The 19,475-nt window shown below is 41.3% G+C and overlaps 1 protein-coding gene across 1 annotated transcript in view; it reads right to left on the reverse strand.

Moving 5' to 3' along the window:
- adcy5 (adenylate cyclase 5) overlaps window positions 1-19,475 on the reverse strand; it is a 56,767-nt gene that overhangs the window by 6,337 nt on the left and 30,955 nt on the right. Inside the window, exons 5-15 of the mRNA XM_061791733.1 lie at window positions 16,816-16,927; window positions 12,240-12,367; window positions 10,396-10,554; window positions 9,576-9,717; window positions 7,741-7,881; window positions 5,918-5,940; window positions 4,759-4,903; window positions 4,584-4,681; window positions 1,585-1,672; window positions 1,407-1,523; window positions 1,176-1,334 (exon numbers count right to left, since the gene is read on the reverse strand). Coding sequence (XP_061647717.1) covers window positions 1,176-1,334; window positions 1,407-1,523; window positions 1,585-1,672; window positions 4,584-4,681; window positions 4,759-4,903; window positions 5,918-5,940; window positions 7,741-7,881; window positions 9,576-9,717; window positions 10,396-10,554; window positions 12,240-12,367; window positions 16,816-16,927 — 1,312 coding nt within the window. The remainder of the gene's footprint in view (window positions 1-1,175; window positions 1,335-1,406; window positions 1,524-1,584; window positions 1,673-4,583; window positions 4,682-4,758; window positions 4,904-5,917; window positions 5,941-7,740; window positions 7,882-9,575; window positions 9,718-10,395; window positions 10,555-12,239; window positions 12,368-16,815; window positions 16,928-19,475) is intronic.

A 19,475-nucleotide genomic window follows, 5' to 3' on the forward strand; every position in this document is an offset into this window, starting at 1 on the left:
GAGAACATCTTTATTTGAGACTGAACTTGAATGTGTCGAGAAAACCTTAACAACTGTACTTGAATGTGCCTCAGTCAGATAAGGACTTTATTATGACTGCATCGCCTTGAAAGTTTTTTTTTTTTAATGGCCATACTTAAATGCGTCTCATATACTGTACTTTATTTTATAAATTGCCTGAACTCAACTCGTCTCAAGAACTTTTCTAGAGAATGTCTTTTCCAGATTTTCTTTTCTTTTTTAACAACTCTATCTGAACACATCGAATATGCAGAACCCGAATCCATTGCATCTTTAGAACTTCGATTTTACGACTGTTTAAATGCATCATATTCCGAGAACTTCTTTTTTATGCCTGTACTTAAAACATCTCACACGTCAACGAAATGTTTTTTTTTTTACAACTGCACTCGAATGTGTCACATCCTTTTTGAAAACGCCTCACATCAAGAGCGTCCTTTTTATGATGTTCCTTAAATGCAACGCATTAAGTTGCCATCTTTTTTTCCATGTCAGATTTTTAGTATGTCTGTTTTACAACCGCACGACTTATGTTCGTTTTTTATGAGTGCACCGCATCTTCAAAAGATTTTTACGACTGCACCTGAACATGTCGCAACTAAAGAACATCCGCATTCCGACTACACTAGTACACTGAAACACGTTCTTTCTCGGGAATACCTATTATCTTTCATACAATCGTCCATGAATGCATCATATTTAGTGTCATTTTTATGACTGATAAATGCATTGCATCTAGAAAACAACTTTTATGACTGAACCTGAACACCTTAACAAGAAAATGTTTTTTTTTCCAACTGCAGTAAAATGTATCTCATTAAAGAACATCTTTTTTTAACGACTGCAATGGAACGCATTGTATCTACAGCACAATGTTTAGTTAACGACAGTGTTTACATAAGTTAAACTATGACATTTCCTTTCTTAATAAAGTTGTGACGATGGTCACAAATTATTTCCACGTTCTTCCTTGTTTGTGTAACTGTACTTCCTGCCTAGGTTGTGTGGTCTGCCAACGTCAAGATTTTGATTTTTTTTTTTTTTCTACAATTGTACTTGAACGCATCCAGACAATTTAGAAGACAGCTATTTCCGTCGCTTCTCCAGAGGTTCTATCTACTTCCTTTGCGTGTGACTTGTAGTTCCTGCCGTACCTCAGGAAAACCACAGAAGGGCGCTGGGTCCCCGCAGGGTCCCGTCTGTGCATCCAGGCTGTAGTTGAGTAAGCGCGCGTGGCAGGCGTCCACTGCGTCCCGGCTGATGTTAAGCTCCGCCCCAATGCAGCTGCGGAGGTCACGCCCGCTGCAGCTGAACTGAGGAGAGAGGGTTCAAAAGGTCAACGAGGGACCACCGCAAAACACGAACGAAAAGGTCACGCCGCTCACGATGTTGACGAAGGCTGACAGAAAGACCACCACGATGGTGGCCACGCCCACCAGGGTGCTGTTCAAACGCGATTGGACGATCCTCCTGGAGAAGGTCTGCAGGGCCGCCGGGAACACCTGAACGCACCACCACAGTTACTCCCGTTTTTCGACAAAAGGACAAGCTACGGCGACTCACCCCGTAGCAGCAGTACACGCTGGACACGAATACGAGCGCCATCAGGAGGAGAAGGCAGCACGCGAAAAAGCTCCTTATCACGCCAGAACTGCAACCGTCACAATTATTATTAGTGATCAAAATAATAACTTGCCACCTTCCAAGGACACTTAACGGCATCTCATGGGGAAATGCAGTTATTTTATTCATGTTATTCAGTCATTTACATCCACTTCATTTCACAAACAAGGTAAATAAAAATCTATTTTTCCTTTCAGCTTGTCCCGTTAGGGGTCGCCACAGCGCGTCATCCTTTTCCATGAGAGCCTATCTCCAGCATCCTCCTCTCGAACACCAACTGCCAACATGTCTTCCCTCACGACATCCATCAACCTTCTCTTTGGTCTTCCTCTAGCTCTCTTGCCTGGCAGCTCCATCCTCATCATCCTTCTACCAATATACTCACTCTCTCTCCTCTGGGCGTGTCCAAACCATCGAAGTCTGCTCTCTCTAACTTTGTCTCCAAAACATCGAACCGTGGCTGTCCCTCTGATGAGCTCATTTCTTATTTTATCCAACCTGCTCACTCCAAGAGCGAACCGCAACATCTTCATTTCCGCCACTTCCAGATCTGCTTCCTGTTGTCTCTTCAGTGCCACTGTCTCTAATCCGTACATCATGGCTGGCCTCACCACTGTTTTATAAACTTTGCCCTTCATCCTAGCAGAGACTCTTCTGTCACATAACACACCTGACACCTTCCTCCACCCGTTCCAACCTGCTTGGACCCGTTTCTTCACTTCCTGACCACACTCACCATTGCTCTGGACGGTTGACCCCAAGTATTTAAAGTCCTCTACCCTTGCCATCTCTTCTCCCTGTAGCCTCATTTTTCCCCCATCACCCCTCTCATTCATGCACATATATTCTGTCTTACTTTGGCTAATCTTCATTCCTCTGCTTTCCAGTGCATGCCTCCACCTTTCTAAATGCTCGTCCACCTGCTCTCTGCTTTCACTGCAGATCACAATGTCATCTGCAAACATCATGGTCCACGGGGATTCCAGTCTAACTTTTTCTGTCAGTCTATCCATCACCTTTTCAAATAGGAAGGGGCTCAAATGAGGCTGATGTCGCTCATTACTGACACCTGCTACATCTAGAAAAATGCTGGCATTTTAAGCTTTCAATGTCTCATTTTATCCTTCCATCCATTTTCCCTACCGCTTATACTCACTACGGTCGGGGTCGTGCTGGCGCCCATCGCACCTGACCTGGGCGAGAGGCAGGACACACCCTGAACTGGTCGGCAGCCAATCACAGGGCACATAAAGACAAACAATCATACACACACACATTCACACTGATGGGCAACTTCGAGTCTTCAATTAACCTATGTTAATGTTTTTGGAATGTGGGAGGAAACCGGAGTAGCCGGAGAAAACCCAGGCAGGCACGGGGAGAACATGCAAACGCCACACAGGCGAGAACGGATTTGAAACTGGGTCATCAGAACTGTGTGGCAGATATGCTAACCAGCGCCTAGGCTCGGCCCTCGGCCCCTTAGCGGGACCCGGTCGGCCGGCGGTGGACCTTGCCGCCGGGGCAGCGGCAGATCTCGGCGCGAGCCCCTGTCGGGGTACCACCGCCGTGAGGTCCCCCACTGCCACGATCAATCAGTGATTCAAAGTTTTGCTTTTCAATATATTTTAATCCTTTTCTTTCAAGCCTTGCGGAACACCGCATAATGGCAGCTCTGTGATGAGAAAGTAAACGCCTACAGAGGTCTGTCAACCAATCAGCGTTCGTCAGCACAGCCCGCCCGCTCAGAATTCCTGTTAGCTCTGGGAAGACCCTACCCGCCAGGAAGAACGGAATAATCCAGGCGGAACCTTCCGTACCATGGTAGTTTTTTTTTTTGGTGGGGACACGAGGAACTCAAGTTACCAGGGTGACTAGGGAAGTTCCTGCAAAGGAAAGCCCTAATGTCGCTCCTTCTGACCTTCTCTGTACAACTCCATCAACACAAGGCAAATAATGCACCTGTGGTACTCTTCAGAGTTTTATAATTTGAAAAATATGTATTAAAAAATTAAAGTAGAGACTAGATAACGTCTATAAACTATCTTCTAATAATGATTAAATATGATGAATAAAGTATATAGTAGGGCCCGACCAAGATGGATTTTTTTTAGGCTGATCCTTATTCCGGCGTGAATGTGAGTGTGAATGGTTGTTTGTTTCTACGTGCCCTGTGATTGGCTGCGACCGGTACAGGGTGTACCCCGCCTCCCGCCCGCAGATAGCTGGGAGGGATGATGCCGATTCCGAGATTTAGCAGAATAAAATTCCGATATCCAATTAATTGGCTGTCTGATTTGGAAAATATATTATACAGTTAAACCAGATGTTTGCATATATATATATATAAAAAGACATACACATACACTACCCCCCCCCCCCCCCCCCCCTCACTGTCTAATATGAAATCTGACTATATTTTTCCTATTTTAGATCATTTGGGCTTACCAAAATGATTTCTATTTCTTAAATACCAGAGAATAGTGAGAAAGATTTTTTTTTTTTCCTGATGTTACTCAAAGAAGCGCTGTGTTTCACATGTGCCTTCAAATACACCCACAGGTGTGGCTCTTATTAAATCCAATTCGTGCTGTGGAATCATTATTCTGGCATTCAGCTAATTGAAATCATTTTGGTATCTTAACTGGCCTCAAACAGGAAACGTTTTTGTCTGATTTCATCTCAGACAGTGGAGGAAGAAAAACTCATCTTTTATACAGTAGTTTATGTCAACACTTGGTTTCAACCGTATACCTGTATATAATTGCTCAAACTTACCAAAAAGTTGGTATTGTTGTTTAAATGTCAAATGTAGACAAATCTTTGTCTTGTGCTGTAATGTGTTCATGTGTTAAACAAATCTGCAAGCACGTGGCCAACTATATATATATATATATTATATATATCATGTAATATAATATATTGCGTGTAGGACTCACGCAGGCATGATGACAACATGGATGCAGCAGATGAAGATGAAGACGAGGGAGGCGCACGCCACGTACACCCCGAAGCGGGAGTCCACCTGTCGGGAGTACTGCACAGCAAAGATCCAAATTCAGATTCCCGTTACGATGCTCGACGTAAAGACCAAGACGAGGATCAGCGCTAGACCTTGCTCTCCAGGTCGGCCTCCCTGAAGGTGAGCAGGAACTTCTTGACGTGTTCCGAGCGGAGGCGGTCGATGCTGCGGGCGTCGATGGCTCGGCCCAGGAACTCGTCCACCTCGTCCTCGGGGTTCATGTGCTCCTGCGCGTGTCTGAACAGCACAGAGACTCGATGTGCAATTCGCTTTTTTACCACTCAACCTGAACGCATCCCATCGAGATCTAAACAACTTCTTTTTGTTTATGACTGCACCTGAATGGAGAATGTTTTAAAAGTAGAGACCCTCTCCCCGCCAAACAACCACACCCAAATGCATCACATGCAAATAACTCTTTTTTTTTTGTTGTTGTTTTTTACAAATAGCGCCTGAACACAAGACAGCTTGAAAGTGACTGAACACATCGCATCTACAAAAAAATCACTTCTAGAAGTCTTTTTTCCCCCCCAACTCTACAAATGCACCTGAACACATCTTAGAGAAAGTCCATTTTACGACGTCACCTTAACACATCGCATCTTCAAAACAACTTTATTACTATGTATCAAATAGAGAAGTGTCTTTTTCACAACTGAACTCGAATGCGTCCCATCAAGATCTAGAGAACACTATCACTTCTAGTTTGTTTTTTTTTTGTATACCTTCACCTGATTGCATCGCATCTAGAGAACCCAGAGCACCTTTTTTTAACAACAACAACTAAACACATCACATGCAAAGGACGCCTCTTTTACAAGTACACCTGAACACATCTCATCTTGAGAAGGTCTTGCTTTACAACTGCCTCTGAATACACTGCATTTAGAAAACGTCTAGGACTGCACTTGAACGCACCCCATCGAGATGTCCAGAACACATCACGTAGAGGACTCCATTACGAATGCTGTAAATGTCTTTTTACACTTGTATGGACTCAAACACTTGTAAGGACTCAAACACGCTCGCCGCCCCTGGTGGCCGCTCTGAAGCCGTACGTCTTATTGATTGCTAGTGTGGGCGTTGCGCTCAGGTACGTGGTGGGTTTCCATGGCAACAAGAAGACTGGAAATAGCGAAAATGAGTTAAGAGCGATGATCAAGGGAACTCCTCCGGGTGGCCAACGGGGAAATAACGCTTTCAAAATAGAAGTGTTACAACAAATATATGCGTTTACATGGAAATACTCACTTGTCCTTTGGGTCTTCAAAGCCCTGTGACACACAAGAAAGAGACACGATTCAATGGGGAAGTCATGATTCCGTAAAAGACACAAAATCAGTGAAAGGGACATTACTTGAAAGACAATCCACGAAACGGGATGCAATAAAAAACGGCAGGGTTGAATGAAAGAGACATAATTGGATGAAAGAGAGAGGAAAAGGACAATTAAAAAAAAAAAGAAGACATTACAAGAGACGAGTGAGATAAAAAGACGTGATTGGATGAAAGCGACACCATTCAATGACAAAGACATTGATTGAAAAAGAATGATTTAATGCAGTGGTTCTCAACTGTTGTCACGCGAGGACCCACATTTTCCTGCAGCTGCAAAGTTGTGACAGACTTTTAGAGAAGAAGAATGATTTTTTTTTTCTTTAGAAATAGACGGAAACTACATGTACAGTCTATATTTTGAAACGCTGTTTCAAATGAGTTTGACATCGTGCCAAAAGCATATTGCTCGCCGTGACTTCGGCTCGCCAAGAGGCTGCGCTGCACTGTACAGCACAGCATTTGCTTACATAGTAAACTTGTGACTAAAGCGCAAGTGAGTAACATTTCTCGTCGCTTACCTAATATGTTCCATGTGGGAACTTGAATGCTTGTGTACGCTAGCCAAAATAAAAAAATGTAAACAATTACAAAATTCAGAATACGAACATGTCATTTTTCACTTTGCCAATGCCTTACCCAAAATGGGTCTCTGACCCACTTTTGGGCCCCGATCCACCAGTTGAGAATCCCTGATTTAACGAAAAAGAGAAAATACATGAAAGCAGTACGAGTACGAGTAGTAGTCGTCGAGCGTGTGTGTGTGTGTTTGTGTGTGCGTGAACTTGATGGCTGCTTCCAATCAATGAAGCCTAATCACATCCTGTCTGGGTCAGGCTCTGACTGTTGCCATGGTAACGAGCAGCTCAGGCCTGGTCAATTTGGCAGTTTAACACAGTCAGTTGTGTTGCCTTTGTTCACTAATGCAGCTCGAATGTGACCCGCGTCACGCACTACACACCTGCTTGTACTTTTGTTTTTTTTTTATATATAAAACATTCATTCATTTTATTGTCGTGACGTAATTTGTTTCATGAATGTATTTTCATTTGAAATATATATGTATTTAATTTCATTATTTGTATTTATTTTTCCATTAATTTATTTAAAGGAATATAATGTGTCGAAAATATTTGTGTGTGCGCAAAATTTTTTCTGCTCATTCCGTTAGAATATTTTTGAAAGTCAAACAAATTTGCATTTTGCCTTTTTTGCTGTCTATCCAAATAAAATGTAAAAATTCACCGAAAAAAAGGATCAAGTTTGTTTTATCTTCGTTTGAGATTATACTTTCATGATAGATTGAAGTCGAACTTGTGTCTTTGGACAAAAGTCAAACATCAATTATTTCTACAAATATGAAGTCATATGTAAACACGAATGAAGCCTCAACATTGGCTATTGTCATCTTTGGTGGCTCTGTGGTGACATTGTGTTAAAAAAAAAAAAAGAGATGTTTAGATGTTTAAAGTTCCTACGGTTGCTTTGTCGTGGCCCTCTTCACCAATCAGCTGAACAGGGAGGAAGTGCTTTTACCCGTTTTGGCGAATGTGGTAGTACGCGCATATACCGGACTGTGCTTTGAAAGTTTGAATGTCGTGTACATAACATCTTTTGATAAAAATGTCTCTTATGATGGAATAAGATGTGATTAACAGTGTATCCTCATTTTGTGGCTGTGCAGCGTGAGGCCTTACATGGTGACATGAATGACTTTTAATTATCGCGCCGTGTCTTACCATCCGCTTCATCTCCTTGGAGATCTGGTTGTTGTTGGCCAGGTGGTTGTAGAAAGGTCTGTCTGTCCAGTGGCTGCTGTTGTGACTCACTGAGTTTGCCCTGTGACGATTCATCTTGGCGATCACAGCCTTCTCCTCTTTCTGACGCACCCAAAAAAAAAAAAAAAAAAAAAAAAACTCAACATTTTGTCACTGGCGGCACGGTGGCCGACTGGTTAGAGCGTCAGCCTCACAGTTCTGAGGACCCGGGTTCAATCCCCGGCCCCGACTGTGTGGAGTTTGCATGTTCTCCCCGTGCCTGCGTGGGTTTTCTCCGGGCGCTCCGGTTTCCTCCCACATCCCAAAAACATGCATGAATTGGAGACTCTAAATTGCCCGTAGGCATGACTGTGAGTGCGAATGGTTGTTTGTTCCTATGTGCCCTGCGATTGGCTGGCAACCAGTTCAGGGTGTACCCCGCCTCCTGCCCGATGACAGCTGGGATAGGCTCCAGCACGCCCGCGACCCTAGTGAGGAGAAGCGGCTCAGAAAATGGATGGATGGATGGATTTTGTCACTGTTCGTATATTCGGTGAGTGGCGTCGGCAAGTCGTGACGCCTTGTAAGGTCGCATTGTAACGTCACTTTACAACGCGCCTATGCGACGCGGCAACGTAAAGGGATCATGTGAAGCAACTTGGATCGAACGTCACTATAACGTCAATTTGTAACGTCACGTCGTGTGTCAGTTGCTTCATGCCGTAACCACGCGCCATCACATCACCCGGTCGTTTGTGTCTTTCCTCGAGTGTCGTCATGTTGCAAGGTTGCGTCTCTTCGCAGAAACCGTTTTTTATTCAAACAGAGGCTACATTCATAATCACATGAGCAACTATCACACATCATCTTTGCTCACAATAAATATAGCTGGAGGTTACATCATCCTCTTCTGTGATGAGTCACATGACAGGAAGTGCTGACACCACTGGCGGATGCTGTCAGATGATCAATTTCACGCTCCTAACTTTTTGAAACAATAATCATGTTTCAAAAGCTGGCACCAAATCGCAAGCGTTTGAGTGATTGTGAGAAAAGTGATCTTTGCATCCAAATCTGATGTTGTGCTGCGGCTAAAATGCTCAAAGCCAACACTAAAATGATAACGTCTTCGACAGGATGAAAAAGTGGTGGCGATTGGCTGATAATTGTGAAACTGCCCAATCACTGCTCGTTGAAAAGACTGAGAGCAAATCTGAATATGAGGTTTTGCTGTTGCTAAAATGCTAAACATGGATTAAAAACTCGGCTGTTGAGAATTGCAATAGTTTGAGAGCGCTGACGGGAATTCATGTCCAAAGTCGATGTTATTGCTAGAATGCTAAAATGCTAACGCTAAAAATCTAACATCTCCGATTGTGATTGTTGAGTGTTAACAACAATTCAGATCCGAATCTGATGCTTTGCTGTAGCTAAAATGCTAACATCTCGGATTGAACTGAAATGTTTGGTTGAGAATGTTGTCACTTTGTATCCAATTCTGCTAAAACGCTAACAACGGAGAAGATTCTTTGATCTTGTGGTCTTACTCTGATGGGAGCCCACTTTTTTTCAGAATTGCCCTTTTTTCCAGTTTCCATCCATTTTCTGTACCACTTATCCTCACGCGGGTCACGGGCGTGCTGGAGCCCATCCCAGGTGACTCCGGGCGAGAGGCGGGGTACACCCTGAACCGGTCGCCAGCCAATCGCTGGGCACACATAGACAAACAAACATTCGCACTCACATTCACACTTACGGGCAATTTAGAGTCTTCAATGAACCTACCACGGATGTTTTGAAAAGTAAAGAATATTTACCCTCTTCTGGCTGCATCCAACAATGAGGAATGTCTCCATGCTGTTCCTCTTTAGGTAAGCATTCCTCTCGCCGCCCGCTCCTGCCTCCACGTCGTAGTCGCCGTTCAGGTAGTTGAGAGTGGCTTTGGTGATGTGGATGCGCCTGAGCGGGACAAATTTGTGCATCAAATATTCGTGTTCCTTCCCACTTTAAACTGGCAATCAAAACGCCCCTCCTCAAAAAAAAAATTAAATGAAAAAGTGACACATTTTATCTATTTATTAATCCAACGCAGAAGACAGATTTTTTATATTTCAATTTTTTTTTACCATACTTCAGGGGCACTTTTTAACGCTGCTTTCCCGAAAACGGCCATTTTCGATTCGTGAAGAGGGGCATATCACACACATAGGGGCACATACCGTAAAACTTGTGGGGGCGTGGGCCCCCGTGCCGCCCCGGCCCACTGTCGAACTATTATTTACTGTCTGATTGCATTGTTTTCAACTCGACTGGAACAACAAATCTGGACTAGTGGCCAATGTGGATTTGTGGTGGTGGCTAGCAAGCTACGATATCTTTACTAATGCTGTTTACATAACTTCCAGGTCACGTACACCTGACCAATTAAACATTAAAAATCTAATCTTTCCCTTTTTCCATTTTGTATTTTTGATCTGAGCCCAAAGTTGAAATTTGTGTGTGTGTGTTGGATTAAAAAAAAAAAAAATCAAATAAGTCACTTTTTCAATTTTTGATTTTCAAACGAATGACACACAGATTGGACCGATGGGACGAATGCAATGTTTTGGAAAAGTCCTGCGGAGAAGGATTACATACCCCGCTTTTCCGCCGGCCTCCATCTGGTTGGCAAGTGTGACATCGTTGGACCAGACGTCAAATTGCCACTTCCTCAGGCCCAGCACGCCGCAGTGAACGCGTCCACTGTGGATGCCCACCCGCATGTTCACATTGACACCAGTCACCTCCCTCACCAGCCTTAAATAAATAAATAAATAAATAAATAAATAAATAAATAAATAAATAAAACACACACACAGCATGGTCCAGCAATATTTCTCAGCATTCATATAATTTTATTTTGACACTATCGTATTAGTGTGAACACGTTTCTCAGCATCGGCATCGTTTTGTTATGACAAACTATACTATTATTGAGAATGCTAACATCTTAGCGGTTACGCTGTTGTTTTCAATGTACAATTAATGAGATTGTCTCAGCATACTAAATTTTTTTGGGATCCACTGACTATTATAGTGTGAATGCTGCGAATGTCTCTCGGTATTCACATTGTTTTATAAATACAATCTACTGTATGCTGTTAGTGGAAATGATCATCTCTTAGCATATTAGCGATGGGCACGGCAGTTCTTTTGAGTGTACTGAATCATTCGAATCAGGTCATTAAAAAGATTCGTTCAAAACCACCGAATCGTTCAGTTCTTTCTCACAAAAACATTCAAGTGTTTCCTCATTCAGTTCATGATCCATCCCTGAGGTTCACGTTCACGCAACACGTTCACCGAAAGACTATGCGTTGTTGTTGTCACGTATTGTAAACTAGGAAAGGCGAAAAGAAAACTTGGGCTAAATGATCACCTACCTATGTGTGCTTGTTTTCATGTGCTTGACTGACTCAAAAATTAGCCGTTAGCTTGATGCTGCTAGTGAAAGCTATCCCCGCGAGGACGTCAGGACTTGCGGTTAAAATCCCTCATGAGTACGTTCACTTCGTAGTACGTCGTTCCTTGCGCAAACGAATCACACATCGTACTTGTACAACCCCAATTCCAATGAAGTTGGGCCGTTAAATAAAAACAGAATACAATGATTTGCAAATCGTGTTCGACCTATATTTCATTGAATACACTACAAAGACAAGATATTTAATGTTCAAAATGATAAACTTAATTGTTTTTAGCAAATAATCATGAACTTGGAATTTTATGGCTGCCACAAGTTGCAAACCATTGCATTCTGTTTTTATTTATGTTTAACACGGCCCAACGGCCCAACTTCATTGGAATTGGAGTCGTACATCGCTCCTTAGCGGATCACAAATGATAAGTGCAACAAACGAATCACTCTTCCGTTCTTCAGTTCCTCAGTACACCAATTCACTGAACGAATCACTCAGTTCACTTAAGTCCCTCCCCCGCCTGCACGCCGCTGCCTGACGCTGGCTGCTCATTGGTCATTCGCCAAAGATTCAGAAGTGAGTGACTGAACGCTTCAACAGTTCCGTTTCCGCTCCCAGCCGACTCGCTCGCCTCACGGCGGCCAAGTTCCAAGAACAAATCGCTTCCTAAACTGATTCGGTTCAGTTCGTTCACTAAAAAGATTTGTTCTTCTGAATGAAACATTTGCGAACGAAACAACACTATAGCTAGCATATGCAATTTGATTTTGATGCCGGTATGAGTGTGACTGCTCGTCTCAGCACCGCCTCATTTATTTCAATGTGCAAGGTCAGCGACTGTCTTAGTATACTCAATTTTCTGCTGGTTTTTCATTATTGACGAAATGTTCGTCTCTCAGCATTCACATTTTTTGGCTACACGATAGTAGTGTGAGTGCCTGTTCCTCAGCTTTGACAACTATTCTTGGCCGCATGTGAACATACATTAAAAAAGCGACAACATTAGCGTAGCCGTCGTCTTACGAGATGGCTTCGATCATGTCCAGGCCCATCTCCACGCAGCAGTGAGCATGGTCAGCGCGGGCCTCGGGGAGGCCCGACACGCAGTAGTAGCAGTCACCGAGGATCTTGATGCGCAGGCAGTGATTCTCCTGAGGACACACCAACGCGATACGTTTACAAACTAAATCCTAACACAATGGTGCCTTGACATACGAGCGACCCGACTCACGAGTTTTGAGATACGAACGGTGATTCAACTGATTTTTTGCTTTAAGTTGTGAGACTGAGTCACAAGTAGTAGTAGTCGTAGTACAGTAAGCCCTCGTTCATCGCAGGGGTTAGGTTCCAGATGACCCCAACAACCTGTTTAACCTGGAGTGAATCCACACTATAACGCAGTTCATCCGTTGCACATGTGTGTGTTAAGTAGCAGTTGTTGGAAGGTTTACATCTATGCTAACTTCTCTTAGCCCATCTATTACATTACCAGTTATATGTTAGCCTTAAGCTAGCTGAGTTTCATTTGACGAAATGATATACAGTCGTCTGGTGGACATTTTCCGTGTTTTAATGGATAATGTTTCATTATGTTTTGGTTTGCAGTATGTGTCAGTTTGACAGTCAACTTCACCTGGGAGTGGAAAAACTTCAAGCAAGCACGCTTGGGCTCTTAAAAAAATAGAGTATTTTCGGGTAAACAAAGTGATGTTATACGACAGTCTCCCATTTTAAGTGTGGTTTAATAAGTTCAAAGCGTGCGGGAGGGGTAAAATATGATTTGAGGGTTTCCATGCTGTATTTTTAGTAGTCACAGGTGTCTCAGGTCCTTGCCTCTTCTGAAACAAAACATACCTTTGTTAATGTAGCATTAAATGAGTCAGACTTTATACTTCCCATGCCACACAAAGTTTTTTTCCCCAATATTTTACACTCGAGAGTATGTGAGTCCCGGGGATGCAATGTCTGGAAGCAATGAGTTGCACCTCTGCAACATTGAGTTCCTGCAACTCATCATCATGAAATACAGATCCAGTGATCCTCCGCTATATCACGGTTCTTGCTTCATGGTCCTGCTTCGAATAAGGTGCTTAACTTCAGAAAAATAAAAAAGGATTGAATTTCCCCTTTTCTCTTCAAGATGCCAAATCCAAGTTTCAAACTATTTTACAAATTTTAAGCAAACAAATCGTAACTGAACCGTTTTAGAGGTTATGTTTGTTCAAAACCTTAATTTTGTTTCATAATGGCGTTTGACATACATACGCAATTTTAACAAGGTAGGAAGATCCCACTGAGGAGTACAAACAAAAATAACTCTGCCTGTTCCATTTTAAGCGCCACTTGTTCCAAATTTCCTCTTCCCCTCTTGGTTGTTTTCCGATCTTTCTCCGTCTTCAACTCAACTCTCTCTCTCTCTCGCTCTCTCTCTCTCTGTCTCCGTCAGGTCTGCGCGTAGTCAGTGATTTCATTGATTACCGCCTGTAATGCAGATTTGATTGGCTGAAAGCATGGCGGAACTCTCATATGATTGGTCGCTACAGCTCATCACTACCGTAAAGCCTGTAATATGTTGCGCCGCTGAAAATAGAAGCACGCCATAGGTGCATCCACCCAGCCAGCCATCCATTTTCTGAACCACTTCTCCTCACTAGGGTCGCGGGCGTACTGGAGCCTATCCCAGCTATCTTTGGGTGAGAGGCGGGGTACACCCTGAACTGGTCGCCAGCCAATCACAGGGCACACAGAAACAAACAACCATTCACACTCACATCCACACCTAAGGGCAATTTAGAGTCTTCAGTTAACCCACCATGCATATTTTGGGGATGTGGGAGGAAACCGGAGCACCCGGAAAAAACCCACGCAGACACGGGGAGAACATCCAAACTCCACACAGGCGAAGCTGGATTTGAACCCAGATCCTCAGAACTGTGAGGCAGATGTGCTAACCAGTCTCCCACCCCATATGTCTCGAATCCTAACCTCTTATTTGGCTATGGTGTGGGACGTGGACCGCAAGTTAGTGACCTTAGTTAGGACTTCAGCAACACACACACGCACTCACACACACAAGGCACAAATTTGTGTTTTTTTTTTCTTTGAGGAGCAGTTTTGCTAATCATTTCTGCATTTGAGGATCAACTTTCTAATTTCTAATAAGTTTAATTGGGCAATAAAAATATGACAATATAATGGGGGGGTTGAATGTAGGGCTACAGTTGCTGAATATTTTAGTACTCGAGTATCCTACTGAAAATTAATCGATTATTTGGATGAACTATATTTTTGCTTGGTTAAAGAGCCATTTTGAATACAAGAGAGAAAACGAGACCTTTCACTTAATAACGTACAACTAATTGGTTTTCTTTTTTATGAAATCCGTTTTTATATCTTGAATTCGCATTGTGCATAAAAGGCAGTATTTAAAAAAAAAAAAAAAAAAAAAAAACATGAACATGAACAGCCTTTGTGCATCTTCACTTAAGCAGCTTACATTTTAGCATTTTGTGAGATGAATACATTAGGTTCATGGCTGTGCATTTATGAGCTTAGACCAGCTGACTAGGAAAAAGACAAATATTCTTTGTTCTACTACAAGTTTTGGAAGTGTTCACACATTCAACATGCTTTATGCATCCCTGATCATTTTTGTGTCTCAGACACGGGACACACATAAAAACGAGATCCCTGAATTGTATTTTGAACGTAGATTAAATGGTCCGTGTAATTTAAAGGACTATTTGAATTCAGCCATTCTGAAAAAAATAAAAAATAAAAATTTAATTAAGGTAATTTGATTCATTATCAAGTCTGTGACAGGCACAGTTTAGTGGTACTTAAACTAGAAGTATTGTTTTTGCTATCAAATTAAAGTTTTAAAGGATATATTTTGTTTTATCATGAGATTTAGTGATAATGTAAGATTTTCAGCTAAATTCTGTGCCTTTCATTAAAATAAATAAATAAATAAATAAAATAAAAAAGTCACCCCATGACAGTCCCTCCTTGAAGTCATTTTTATTTTAACTGTTCTAAAAATGTCTGGTAGAAGAAATCAGCTTCCTGGCAATTCTTATGAAATGGTGTGGCTCCTAATCGTTTTATAAAAATCAAACATTGAAATTTTAATGCACTTAAAAAATACAGTGGACCCCCACTATTCGCGGGGGATAGACAGACTGCGAACAGAGAAAATCTGCATATAATTAACATATATCCACTGTATAAATGTTTCTCTCAAATGGGCCCAAAAAATAAAGGATGCCTCATTTAAAAATATCTATTTTCCCTCCATGAATAAACAAGGGTTCTCTGTATTGCATTTTTGTATAGTATTGATGGTTTCTCTAATTGCCGTGTTATTAAGAGGTGGATTACGTGGGATCTGTAGACCCAAACGCACGGCTCACCGCTCCAATACGGGGGGAGGTTGAAGCGATTAGTCAAGTCGACTTTACTAATCTGTATTGACATTTAACGCTTGGAGTTAATTCATGGCTAAGCACGTGTTTATGGTGTCTCGTCTTCTGATCGGCTAATTTACAAAGGACTTTCGCCTCACCAGTCCGCTGCAGTTGTCGGACTCTAATGCTTGGCGGAGCAGCCAAATTGCTGGCTAATGAGGCCACACGGTCTTCATTTGAGATTAAAAAAAATATATAATAATTCTTTTGTAAAACGTCTATGTTTTTCCATTTGATTCAGAACAATTTTACGTCGCTAAATCCGAAAATGGAATCCGTTCTTCTTGTTCCGGTAGGTTTTTACGCCAAGTTCTTAACAGTTTATTAATCCAATATTACAAACTTTACTTACTGTAATTGGAATAGTACAAATTGATAAAAGTAAGTACCTGTAAATTGAATGTTACGCCATCACTGTTCAAGATTCAGGGCATGAACCTCTGTTCATTTGAACCTCTTAAGTGAAAATACCTGTACATGTAAAGAAAACCGTGGCCATATTTCAAAAAGTTGACCAGATTGAACATTTTGACATATCAGCATCGGCCTTATTTATTTATTTAAAACTGGGTAAACTTCAGGGAACTATATATTTATTGATTTGATTTTTCAATTAAGTTTATATGAGATGCTGGTGACCCTGGGACCTCCCCGCACATTTTGTTAGAATTTTAAATCTAAGACGTTTATTGTCTAAGATCAAAAAACTTTTAACATGTTGCAAATATGAAATTCTACTTCATAAACATATGCTTATAGGCATTTATACCAAGTGTTGGCGTTTGGATTATTCAAAATTGTAACGCCAATTTTTCCCCCTTTTACTGCAAATGGACATCAGTTCCAAATATCGGTTTTCGGCCTCTTTGACAACTAATAATCGGTATCAGTATTGGTCCTGAAAAAAACTTTGGTCTACCTCAAGAGTATGAAAACAAGCTGGTTGTGAATGACAATAGAGGTGTAGCCTCGCTAGCTTTGGGAAAAGCCGCTGAAAAAATGACATCGTCAATAAAATATGAACGACTTCATGGATTAATCGACTTTGACACGATTTTAATCACATTATAGTCGACGACAAAAAGATATTTAGTCGTTCAAGCCTTACAATACACGTGTGCATGTGTACTTACTGCCGCCAGCTTGTCAAAGCGAGCAAAGAGTTCGTTGAGTGTCATGACCAGCTCCTGAGCCGTACACTGCGATGCCAAACTGGTGAAGCCTTCAATGTCTGCAAACAGGATGCTATACAAACAACACATTATAAGTTGTTAATTAATTACAGTGGTCCCGAATGCTGAAGTGTTAAAAAACAACAAAAAGTAGTACAACAATAAAAATGCACCAAAATCTGAGCTCATTTTCCTCTTTGGGATGTTGTATAACTTCCAAAATGAATGGAGATTTGTTGGGCTATATTTAAGCAATCCGGATATGGACTAAAGCATGGCGTTGAAAACCAACAGGGCACTATTGTGCTAGATTTACAAATGTCCTCAAGACACAAACCAGAAATAAAAGTCACGCTAATCTCATGGATGGCAGATGAGTGCACTGCCTCCAGGTTTCTGTGTGTACAGCAAAATTCACGCACGTATAAAAATGTGTCTAAAATTACACCGTGAAAAAATATATTTCTATTTAGAAAACTACATTTGGATACATATATAAAAATACATTTATATTATATTTGTGTGTATATAACTATATATATATATACACACATTGTTTGAAAGTGTAAAACTATGTTCATATATGTATATAAACTACATTTAAATGTGTAAATCTACATAAATGTAAACTACATTGTCCATTAAACTTTATGCATGTGTAAAACTACATTTAGTAACATGTAAAACTGCATTCATGTACAAATCCCAATACCAATGAAGTTGGTAACAACAATAATAAGAATGAATTGCAAATTATTTTCAACTTAAATTCAATTGAATGCACAAAGACAAGAGATTTAATTCTCAAACTAATGAGTCTTACTGTTTTTTGGCAAATATTCTCTCATTTTCATGTTGATGCATGCAAAACGTAAAAAAAAAAAAAGCTCGGACAGGGCCAACAAAAGATGGGGAAAATTGAGGAACGCTAAAAAAAAAAAAACAGCCGTTTGGAACATTCCACAGGTGAACAGGTTAATTGGAAAAAGGGGGGTGTCATGATTGGGAAAAAAAGGAGCTCAGGGTCAGTTAGTTGTTCACAAGCAAGGATGGGGCGAGTTTCACCACTTTGTGAACAACTGCGTGAATTTAAGATGGCGTTTCTCAACGTACAATTGCAAGGAATTTTGGGATTTCATCATCTACAGTCCATAATATCAAAAGATTCAGAGAATCAGGTGAAATCTCTGTTTGAAAGTGACAAGGCTAAAAAACCTTCAACGTAGTTTCCATTGTCATAGTTTGCGTTCTATAATGTGCCACACATTTTCAATGGGAGACAAGTCTGGACATGCTTACTACAAAGCCACGCTGTTGTAAAACATGCAGAATATGGCTTTGCAGTCTTCCTCAAATAATCAGGGACGTACCTGAAAAAGACGTTGCTTGGATGGCAGCATGTGTTGCTCCAAAACCTGTATGCACCTTTCAGCATTAATGGTGCCTTCACAGATGTGGAAGTGACCCATGTCATGGGCAGTAAACACACCCACATACCATCATAAATGCTGGCCTTTGAACTTTGTGCTGCTAATAATCTGGATGGTGCTTTCCCTCTTTGGCCCAGAGGACACGATGTCCATGATTTCTAAACACAATTTGAAATGTGAACTTGTCAGACCACAGCACAGTGTTCCACTTTGCATCAGTCCATTTCAGATGTGCTCGGGCCCAGAGAAGCCGGCGGCGTTTCTGAATGTTGTTGAGACAGTATATAACTTTTGCTTTGCGTGGTAGAGTTGGTACTTGCATTTGTAACTGTGTTAACTGAAAATGGTTTTCTGAAGTGTTCCTGAGCCCATGTGGCAATATCCTTTACACAATGATGACGGTCTTTAATGCAGTGCTGCCTGAAGGGTTGAAGGTCACAGGATATTTAATTTTGGTTTTCGGCCTTGCATCTTACGTGCAGAGATTTTTCCAGAGTCCCTAAATCTTTTGATGATATTATGGACCATAGATTATGAAATTCCTAAATTTCTTGCAATTGTGCGTTCAGAAATGTTGTTCTTAAACTGTTTTTTCCTCCCGGATCCCAAAAACATGCATGGTAGGTTAATTGAAGACTCCAAATTGCCCTTAGGTCTGAATGTGAGTGCGAATGTTTTTTTTTTTTGTTTATGTGTGCATTGCGATTGGCTGGCAACCAGGTCAGGGTGTACCCCGCCTCCTGCCCGAAGATAGGTGGGATAGGCTCCAGCACGCCCGCGACCCTTGTGAGGATGAGCGACTCAGAAAATGGATGGATGAGTTCCAACTTCATAAGAATTGGGGTTTGTAATTAGCATCTTCGGAAAACACATTCAAAAATTAACCTTCATTTCAGACACCTAACGGTAAACACATTTTGGCATTAAAACCTTGCAAAATATTACTTTACAATATTGTTTCTTTGAAACAATTATGACGTTTTGATAGATAACAACTGCCAATAATTCAAACACTAATATCAGTAAAATGAACTGATTTTCAAATGGAAATTCAGTAGGACATTTATCATTATTGAGCAAATTATATGAAAATGACCCATAAAACTACATTTATTACATGTAGGGCTAAATTCAAGTACATGTAAATCAACATTAATATATATGAACAACTGTAGTCATGTACTGTATGTG

The sequence above is a fragment of the Phyllopteryx taeniolatus genome, chromosome 12, assembly GCF_024500385.1.
Source record: "Phyllopteryx taeniolatus isolate TA_2022b chromosome 12, UOR_Ptae_1.2, whole genome shotgun sequence".
NCBI classification, from domain to species: domain Eukaryota; kingdom Metazoa; phylum Chordata; class Actinopteri; order Syngnathiformes; family Syngnathidae; genus Phyllopteryx; species Phyllopteryx taeniolatus.